This window comes from Stegastes partitus, unplaced genomic scaffold (genome assembly GCF_000690725.1).
Source record: "Stegastes partitus isolate 25-593 unplaced genomic scaffold, Stegastes_partitus-1.0.2 Scaffold1069, whole genome shotgun sequence".
Lineage (NCBI taxonomy): Eukaryota > Metazoa > Chordata > Actinopteri > Pomacentridae > Stegastes > Stegastes partitus.
In genome coordinates, this window is record NW_007578800.1 from 166,239 (window position 1) to 177,300 (window position 11,062).

General features: G+C 42.2%; 1 protein-coding gene across 1 annotated transcript; it reads right to left on the reverse strand.

Moving 5' to 3' along the window:
• Nucleotides 1-425: 425 nt before the first annotated feature.
• Nucleotides 426-9,152, reverse strand: LOC103367601 (adenosine receptor A1-like). The gene is given in 6 exon segments (XM_008295682.1): nt 426-3,386; nt 3,504-3,798; nt 7,255-7,616; nt 7,618-8,459; nt 8,550-8,658; nt 8,817-9,152. Coding segments are annotated over 4 exon segments (1,104 nt in total). The 5' UTR covers nt 7,681-8,459; nt 8,550-8,658; nt 8,817-9,152; the 3' UTR covers nt 426-3,002.
• Between the last annotated feature and the right edge of the window lie 1,910 nt (nt 9,153-11,062).

The window sequence follows — 11,062 nt, forward strand, 5'->3', positions numbered from 1 at the left end:
GTAAAATCACAGATAAACAGTATTCATTTACATGTTGACTGTTTATAGCGTATGTTACACTTTGTGAAATCTGGTGGGACCTCTGATGGCAAGCTACATGATTAAACATGACTTCATTTTCCTGTATGACCGTGTGAATTTCACTGAAAGACTACGAGGCAGGGAAACAGAAAAGGCTGCTCTGGCATTTGAAAAATGACTAATGACAGTGTGTTGTTAGATCCTGTGAAGAACTTTTTGAAATTTAGAACTGCTTGATAACTGCTCTCATCAGATTCTTTGTAGTCAGCGGCCACGATGAAAGCAACTTCCTTTTCTCCATCTTGTGTTTGATCTAAGTGTATTTTCCGACAGCACATCAGATAACCCCAACTGCATTAAAACAATTTTTACTCCAGCGGACATAAAGAATCAGCTCTTTGCCATTTGACTCCACGTATTGACCCATTTATTCCTTTATAGTTAGATATTAACAAAACAGCTCGTCATAATAGCGCATTCTGCTCTGAGCCTCCAGCACTTGATTTCTGATTAACAGCATCTACATGTACAATATCTAAGCTATAGATATTCTTCTGATATTGTTAATGTACATCTGAGAATATTGCACAAATCATGTTCAATTGATCACACTGGTTCAGTAGTAAGTAAACAGATTAAAACCTAAAGCCACTATGTATAGAATTTAAAAACAAGTAAGCAGCAGGGAATAATAAACACAAGTCAAGCCACAAAAATGACACTCGCTGGTTCACACAAAAGCTAAAATTTTGCATTGCAGGACTGGTTGGTTGATAGATTTGGACTAAACTGACTCACTAGTTGGCCTGTCAGATATAATAGCTCCTGCCATTTTTTACTCCATTCCCTCCAGATCAGTGTATTTACTTCCCCACAGCGTTTTGTTCACTTTTTCACACCATTTTATTAAAAAATAACAAACTAACCAAAATTATTCAGTGAGCTCAGAAGCTTTCTAACAGTGAGTTAACAAAAAAAAAAGCTTCACACAGTTTATTAAAAAGATCTATTTGTACTTTTGACTCTTGCCTCATGACAGGAAACCATTGATCTGACAGGAACTTGTCAGTGAAAGTGAAGGCAGCTAATAAGCTACAACTGCTTCCTCTATTTCACAGTTTCCGGTTCTCTGTAGGTCCACGATGCAAACTCATGGCACCAAAATTTACCCTTGATGCAGAAACATTTGAATGGATCCTCTGAATTCCATTGGAATTACATGTTTAATAATATAAACTAAATTATACACATAGTGGCTTTAAAAGCACTTCACATGGACACAGAGTAAGAAAATAGTCACATGGAAACACCAATACAAGAGCAGCAGCGTCAGATATGCAGTGAGTACACTTGTCTGACGAAGACGTGTGTGTGTCTGTGTGTGTACTGTACATGTTACAACACTGTAGAAAATCATATGTGAGGGTGCTTTCGGTTGTGACCTCCTCAGACATGTAAACTCTTGATGAGTTTGTCACTTCACCCTGGACTCCTTCACAACCTTCTCTGTTATTCCCACATGTAGCTGCTCTCTGACAGAAATCAATGACTAATGAAGACAAAAAAGGTCTCTCGCCATTGATAGCATCGAAACAGAGAAGCATGTAGAAAATGGAGAAGAAAAATCCATGTCCAAAAGAAGCACAATTTTCACATTTTTGCTTACATTTCTGTCTCTTCACTCAGCTGTAAGAGGACGTCAGATATGAGATCAATTTCAGACGATGTCTTCCATCGACATTTATACATATATTAGTTACATACTACACGATTTATTGGTGGCAGCAGTCCCATCTCAACACGTATCTATCAAGTCAAATATCATTCAGTTTAAAGGCCAACACTTTAAGTCAGCTCTGCAACAAAATTGAGAAGATGTGATGATGCTACACTCGCCAGTCTGTCTCACAAAGAATCAGGATTACAAGTTTGAAAGGGTTAAAAACACCTGTAAGTAAAGGAACCAGTGATACATGTGCAGTAGAGGTACATTACAAGGTTAAAATGATAAGATCAAATGGAGCTTAGTGGATGGAGGAGCTCCAGCATGCCTTAGATTCACAGTTCTCCATTTAAAAAATACTGATGTGGCTACAGTTATATGGTTACTATAGCTGGATCTGTGGTGTTTATGCATTGTACATGTTCACAAGTATTTCATGAGAAGCAATCAAGTAATTTTGCTGCTCTTTTCAGCTACGACTATTAGCTAGTATTAGTTATTTTGTCAGTCAAATGGTCTCAGAAAGGTAAAAAGCACAACCTTCACATGTGGCGACGCTCCACACAGGACGAAACTTTGATGAGTTAATGTGTGACTTTGCCGTTAGTAAACCGGAGCTTCACCGGAGATCCTGGGTTCCAGTTTTACATGTTCTCCTCCATGCAGGTAGAATAACATCTCACATCCTGGTTCTTCTCATGGCACCAAGCTGGTTTGACAAACTTCCAGTTTGCCCACCACTGGTTTTCCACAATCCGACACAAGTTTGCCTCAGTTCCTCAGTTTACTGTCCATAAGGCCACAGAACGAAGTATGTTGATGTAGCACATAACAGGATAAATATTTGAGCTCATTCACATGGAAAAGGCAATGAGATTTAATTTAGGTCAGACAGTACAGCATACACTACTATTGTACCACATGTGCTACAAATATACACTTATTGATTCAAGTCCAACAGGTTGGTGTTGAAACTGGTAAGAAGCCCCTTTTTCCCATATGACATCGTCATTGTTTTGTCAGCCAGTGGAGAAGTCAGTCTCATCTGAATCAGTCTGATTTAGGTCCTCCATGCTGATTTGTAATCCTGTCCTCTCAGAGCATGTTGGATGAAAACAGATCATTCCTTTGATGGCATTAAGGCCATTTTGACCAGTAAACCTTTGTACATGACAACAAAAAAAAAGTCTTCTCCTTTTAGCCAGTAATTGTAGTGAAACTTGACAGTTACACAGCAAATCCAATTAGTTGCCAAAGGTCACACATCATCATCATCATCGTCATTCTGCCTGAGCCGCCGCTCATGACTCTGTCCTCTCTGGCTGCCTCTCTGGGGAAGACGACCAACTGGATCCTGACAGAGCACATACTGTTTCCAGATTTTCCGGAAAGCTGTGCGGAACTTCTTGATGCGGAAAGCGTAGATGATTGGGTTGACCGCCGAGTTGCCGTGGGTGAGGATGATAGCGATGTAAATGAGGAACATTGGTTTGTTGCAGTCTGGGCAGAAGAGGGTGATGCAGTTAAGGATGTGAAGAGGGAGCCAGCTGACTGCGAAGAGGAAGAGAACGAGTGCGAGCGACTTAGCCAACTTAAGCTCCTTCCCAAAGTACCGACTGGGGTCGGTGTGGCTTGCTGTCACCTACAAACAGATGAAAAAAACATGACTGTCAGTGTAGAAATGTAGCTTCTCGCACTGTCGGTTAATCATTTTTGTTGCTGTGTGTTTTCCAAAGCCAATTCAGAGGAAAAGCCGCACCTTTTTGTTGAGCTGCTTGTGGATCATGTAGAAAATCTCAACATAGATGGCGAGCATGAGCAGCAGAGGGGGCAGCACCCAGCCAAAGAAGTTGAAGTAGACCATGTAGTCCATGCTGATGATCGTCTCAAACTCACAAGTCACCACGAGGTCATCGGTGATCAGGGAGCCGTTGTCCCGGAGACGCTGCAGGTTGTTCCAGCCCAACATGGGCGTGAGGCCCACAATGATGGACACCAGCCAACACAACAGCACTGCCGTGCCGGCTCGCCGAGGGGTCACCACCCGCTTGTAGCTATGGTAACAAGGGAGAGGATGATGCACTGAGAGAAAAATCTCTGTGGACAGATACAGCACGACTCTGCGTGTGCTGCTTCAGTTTTCATTACACATTTTCTGTGAACTAATTTCAAATTGCAAGTGTTTTTACAACCAATTGGGTTATTTTTCAGTAATCCGACATCTTATATACAGCAGCCAAAACATTCCAAAACAATTACAACAAAAACTTCCCTTGTAAGGTTGATAATGTCATTTTTTTTGTTGTTTGTTTGTTTTTACTGTTTCTTGGGGTGCTGTTCCAAGTCTTAAAGCAAAACTACTACAACTTTAGTACCAATATCCACTTTTCTTCAGTGGAAAGTAATGAAGCACATTTACTCAAATGCTGTACTTATTTTCCGGTACTTGAATGAGTGTTTCCACTTTATGCTACTACAGTTTTCACATTTTCATGGAAACTATTGCACTTTCTACTCAATAACATTTGACAGTTTTAGTTGCAATGTTTAAGATGAAGATTTCACACAATGAATAATGTAACAAGCTTTTAAAACACAATGTACTGTTAGAGACTAAACCAGTGGTTTCCAGCCTTTTTTGATATCTGACAGCTTACAAAAAGCTGTAATAATATGTCAGTCAGAGGAACCAAACCAGTATTTTTACTTTAATACTTTAACTGTATTTTGCTGCTAATACTTAATATAAGATTTGAATGGAGCATTTTTACATTGCTCTAGTGGTACTTTTACTTTAGTAAAAAAAAAAAAAAACGAAACACTTCTTCCACCAGTGCTGTTTCCACAAGTGACATTTAGGAGATAACTAAAAATGACGAAGCAGAGTGTGCCGCAAAGGTGGACACCAATCATGAGTCAGCAAATTGGCTCAGAAATATCCACTATAGAGCAAGATCTGGCTCAAGTTAAACCAGACTGAGCAGCTCTGCAGCAGCAGAACCACTGAGCGGTGGTGTGACTTGTTTATGAGTTCAACTTTTCAAGGGAAGAATGTGTTTTCTCCCCTTTCCAACATTACAGAGTCTTGCTATAACGTTGCAATTTGTTGGACCAAATTATATTATACCTGTTTGGGTTATTTTGTTCTGGTATGCTCGCTTAGTTTTCTTTTCTTTTAATCTTTTAAATCTCTGTGTTTCTAGGCAGCTGCAGTGTCTTCTTTCAATCTACTTTATCTAGAAATCCTTCCTAGGAAGAACATCACATCTTGCCAAAACAAGCAAGACATTGCTGCTGAGAAGTGAAAACTGTGGGAGTTCTGGTCTGTCATAACTGTCGGGGATTCATTGGTATCCTAAGAGGACAACACTGGTCCTGTCTCTCCCACACAATAGTCTGCAGTTGGACAGGTCGATAAATTAGTCATTGTGAAACGGACATGTAAGATTCCTGTGGTAGACTGTTTAGTTTTTATTTCTGCCCTTTCTCTAAAGAGTAGGAACTGACTCAATCTGATGAAATGGATGAGCAAATAATGTGAGGTGCTTTCGAGCCCCGTGTGACGCACATTTTTCTCTCCTCATCACGACCACTTTCGGGCTAAATTCACAGTAGGACACACTGAGATATGTGCAAGAGCTAAACTGTAATGTTTCCTCTCTTTCTCATGTTTTGTGGTCCTAGCCTCACCCACTCTGTCATGTTGACACACACTCAGTGGTCAGATAGGGTGAAGCAAACACAACACAAGACAACTGAATTAACAGTTATCAAAAACGAAACCATGTCTGGAGTACGTGTTCCCACGTGTGACGTCAGTTTTTTGTAATCTCCATCTGTATACTCGACTGCTCATACAGCTGTTTGTGAACCTCGGCCGTCTGCATACAGATGAGCTGTTCATCCGCCAAAAACTGCTTTCTGAATTTGATTGTCCGTCTATCTCCTCTTCCCCTCTGGAGGTTTTGATCCACATCTCCCACCTGCAAATCGTGTCCCCCAGCTAAAAGCACGACGGCAATGCAAATCTCAGACCATCCTTATCATGGCAGTGTGCTTCCAAATACCTCAGCTATAAAAAGCAATCAGTGCTTGTTAAACTGTGTCCCTCCAGAGTGGTAAAGAGTGGTTCAGGGAGGAGGACTCAATTTCTACCTTACATTATCACTTCACCACAAGACACTAACATATAATTTGCTGCTGTTTGAAAACTGAACTCTTCCAGATTGGAGTCTGCCACACAAATTGATCCTCTGTGAGGTGGAAGTAAAACGTCTCATAGGTGTAACTGTGTAAAAAATGTGCTGCTTTTTTTTTGGTTTGTTTTAATTAGCAATAGGAACTACCGCTTACAATATTGACGACAATCCTGAGGGGAAACACTGTATGATTGACCCAAGGCTGATTTAAACTGGTAAATTTACAAGAAAAACAAGCAAAAATCTGAATCTTTTACATGATATGAGATTCACTTGTATATTTGGTTTAGAATAGAGTCAAATCTTACTCTGTCCTGCCATGTATTGTGTCTACATGTACCTGCTGCCACATGTTCACCACAGACACGATAAATAAGGCAGAAATACGCTGCAGAACATTGATAAATAACACACCTACTGTATAGCATTCCTAAAATACACAATGTTCTCTGCCTAATGTCACTGCAACCTATATTAATGCCCCCTCGCAGTGCGCTGTGTGCTCGTGTGTGATGTGTTTACTTGTGTGCCTGCGTGAGTGTGTGTTGGTTGCCAGCTTGGAAAATTATGCAATCCATCAACCAGTCACCATGAGCCTATTGACCAATCATGCATTCTCTGCCAGGCTCTTCCAGGGTTGCTGTCAAATGAAGCAACTTGAAGTGGAAACTGGAGTTTTCAGGAGGAATAAAAAAGAATTTAAATCTGAAGGTGAGGCAAGAAGAGGAGTGTAACATGATGAAAATGCACCCGACTTCCAAATCTCCTCCTCTGCACAGGAGATAAGGCGCCATGCAACTGAAGAAAAACAAAATGCTTCTAAGATAAAGTAGTTTCTAAGCAATCCAGTTCAGAAATGCAACATGTATGACTTCTAAATGTTTAAATTCTGTGCATCCCAAATACAGTAAAAGTAGAAAACTATAGTTTAGTATGGTGTAGAAATACAACTAGTGATGCTGCTTTTTTGTGCTGCCTTTCAATCGTCTCTTTTTCCAATTTACAGCTTAAATTCAGGGTGAAATAATGAGCTGGAAATGTACACAAGAGCACCTGGTAATGAATGAATGAATGAAACACCTGGTGACTGAAATTCCTGAAGATATTGCAGAGAGCCCATTAAAGCCACATCAGATTCTGCTCATGTTCAACCAGACACACCTTTACTCCACATGTCACAGTCATTTCTGATTGCATGTCTCTGACTCTGGAGCGAGCGTGCCCTTGATCCAAGGAGCGGTCCAGACACAAAGGCTTCTGTACACGTGTGACAAGATATTGAAAACTAGAGGAATTCACCTTTAGGCCTACCTCATCGGTATTTTGACTCTCAGATAGCGGTCGATGGCGATGGCCAGCAGCGCCAGGATTGAACTTTGCGTGAGGACGAGCACTGTGCAGGCGACCAGCAGGCAACTGTAGAAGTGCGTCTGGAGTCCGATGCTGATGGTTATGGCGAGCGGGATGACAAGAGCCCCGACCGCAATGTCAGCCAAGGCCAGGGAGACGATGAAACAAAACGTGGTGTCTCTCAATGATCGGTTAATGCGCACAGCCCAGACCACCATCACGTTCCCGATGACCGAGGACACGGCGATCACCACCTCCATCCCGATGTAGAGAGCCTTGGAGGCGGGCAGAGCCGAAGTCATGATCACGGATGCTGGATGAGTGTGCGCTCAGCGAAGAAACAGCCCGGACGCGTCGAGGGAGTTCCCTGTTTGAGTTTGTGGGCATCGACTGAGACACCCTTATTTAGGTTTCGCATGTTTGTTTGTTTTTGTTGTTTTTTTTTTATGTCCCAGAGAGGCAGAGGTAGCGTCCTTTCCTCTCAATGACTTTAGGATCCGGTCCAGCAGGTTGTCGCTGCGCTCCAGACGCGTAAGTTTCCCAGAATGAAGTGTGGTCCCTGCGGTCCGGCAGGCGGAGGGACAGGACGGACCCAGGATACTGAATGAGTCACAAGCAGGTTCCCAAAGAGGAGATTAGCTGTCCCTCAAAGTCAGACATGTGTCAAAGGTTGGAAAAATACACACAATAAGTCCCCAACAGCGTCTATTCCTGCAGAAATCTGAGTCATTTTGATCACTGCGCCACCATCCACTCCACCAGGGCTTATCCTTTTATCTGAACATAGTTGGCTCAAGGCATGAATATGTTAATTCCCCTTAAGGTAACTGTTGCTTGAGGGGGGGGGGGGATCCAGTTCAGACAAGACCAGTCAGGCAGTGACCTCATATCATCATTACTAATACTCCTTTTCTTCTTTCTCCAAAGTCACATGTGTGACTGGAATCTCTTCCTCTGGGGGTGGACACACCAAGTCCTACAGGAGGAGAATATCAAACGTGCATCTCCACTCTAAAATCAGATATAAATCCACTTTTATTTCATAGGGATGGGTTTTTTTTGGCACAGTTAGACTTCCCAAAAAAAAAAAAGATTATAAATGAGTATACTGGCCACTCACCACAATATCCTTGCTGTTTCAGAGAGTCTGTGACTGTGCCTACAGGCTGGAATGAAGAGTAGTGAGAAAAAAAATAAGTCTTTGACCCTCTGGAGAGGATTCAGAGAAAGGAAACGAGATGAAGACAGATGGTCACCTGCTTTGTGTTGGAGAGAGAACAATAAACCAGCAGCCGCCAACATCAGCATGGTATCAGTGTGAAGCAGCTGGACCCCGCTGCAGGACAGGTGCACAGGAAAACACATCTATATCAGTGCAAATGAGAAGCATAAACATGATGCTTAAAAGCAGGTATTTGCATATGCACAGGAAGCACGCACACATGCACCCACAAATCAACTGATCAACACTTTCACAGCCTGTTAACAGATAAATGATCAGTGTCAACGCTTCTTTCTCTCACCTTGAATACACCGAAGGTCCTTCCCCTGAGAATGATGAATGTCCAGCTCCACGCTCAATCATTCGTTTGTCTGCAGCTGCACAGTTCCACCCATCTGGATGAAACCACCGGAGCTGTTCACTCTAAGCCAGAGTTACTGTGTCATGGAGTTTGCTGGTGGTTCCAAACCTCTTTGCTGGTAATCGATACAAGTCATCCCTGAGCTGCAAAGAAAGAGAAAGAAGTAACGAAGAGGAACCTCTGATCGGCATATATGAATGTGCAATTTTCACAATTTCACAAACTGCAGTTAAAAAGCAAGAAGTTGAAATGGTAGGAAATAAGTCAGACATGAGTTCATTGTAAACTATTTGTCAGCCCTTTTTTCTCCTTGGTAGAGGTTCCTCCATTTGTCACACATTGTTTAAGGGAAACTAATACAAACAAAGACTTATATTAGTCACTTATACATGTACATGATCTACCATAGGACTGATGTGCAGTTGATACAATTCTTTTGCTTTAATTTTAATATGTATACATAAATATATTTATATATATGTATTTAGTTTTAGGACTTCAATCCTGCAATGTGCCTTATTTTCCTTTTGGTGCACAGTCCTCACATCTATTCTTGCTGCCATTTGATTTATATTGTGGCCCAGAATTGGATAGTAACCGGAGACAGCCTAATTAGTCGCCGGAAAACAAACACAACTCTCTAATTCAATACATGGGTCAGTCTGTGTCACTTCAGACAGAACACAGGGAATATTTTGCCCCACTGTTTATTTATCTGATATTGGGTAAATTGAATTCTGTAAAATATTTTTTGCTGAATTTAAAGAATTTCATCTTTTTAGACATACTGTGCAATGGCTTGGTGGGTAGCACTGTCGCCTCACAGCTAGAAGATCCACAGCTGGCATCCCAGTTAGGTTCTCTGGCTTCCTCCCACAGTCCAAAACATGTTAAGGTTAATTGATGACTAAAAAATGTCTGTAGGTGTAAATGCAAGTGGACTTGGTTGTCTGTCTCCAAGTGGAGCCCTGTGATAGACTGGCGACCTGTCCAGGGTGGCCCCTGCCTTTGCCCTAAGTCAGCTGGGATAGGCTGTAGCATCCCACGACCCTAGTAAGGATTAAGTGGTGTATTGTTAAGGAACAGACTCAGAGACACAGGCATGGACAAAGACACGGCAAGCAGAATTTTGGCAAGAAAATATGTACAGTATTTACAAAAATATACACAGGAAGCAGAAACTGGGTCAAAGGTCATGGGGAACTGACCAACAGGTGACACCTATGGACGGGGCGGACTGGGTACATCTAATGCTGAACTGAGAACTAGGAGAAAAAGACAGAGCAAAACTACACTGACCTGAACTTGGTACAACCAAGGCAGGAATGTAAAAACACAACACTGGGCTAGGAATTACACAAGCTACATGAAAGCACACTACAATACTATGATGCAGAATACAAACTACAATGCTACGATAGAAAATCTAAACAAACGTTATGAAACAGTTACCATTTACAAATATAATACAAAATACTCTGTACAAATTTGCAATAGTAGGACCCAGCGTGAGACTGAGGGCTTACTGACAGTGAAGTGGGAAAAGGGGAGGAAATGGTGAGTGGCATGGCTGGTGGTGGAAGCTGGAGGACCAAGAGACTTTTCCAGAGATGAGCCAGCAGAACCTGAAGGAATGACTGGATGGTTGACCAGGAGCTTGAGACAGCAGGGTGGGTCCAGGCTGGAGCAGAGAGAACACAGGTTAGCAGGAATTCAAGGCACAGAGAATAATAACAGAAGTGACCCAGAGTGACCTATCAAAGTGTGCTTTATGATCCAGCAGCATGTTGTGGTCTGCAGTCAGCTTTTATGGGAGGCAGGAGTGAACTGGTGAATGAAGACCACGCCCCACCACAGGTGAAAGCACTCAGGTGATCAGCAGAGTCACCGCACCTGTCCACCAGCTCACACACCAGCCAACGCACGCCCATCCAGGAAAAAGGAAAGGAAGGGAGGAGGAGAGGGAAAGAGGGAGAGAGAGGCAGCACTAGGTAGAGTAAGAAGCGATGGATGGATGGATGGATGGATGGATGGATGGATGGATGGATGGATGGATGGATGGATGGATGGATGGATGTTTTCAGACCCAGGATTTTTGTGGGAGTTATATTTCTGGAAATATTGAACCTTTAAAATGACTTCTGAGGACTGACGTTTCTTTTTTTTCTTTCTTTCTTTCATTTTTT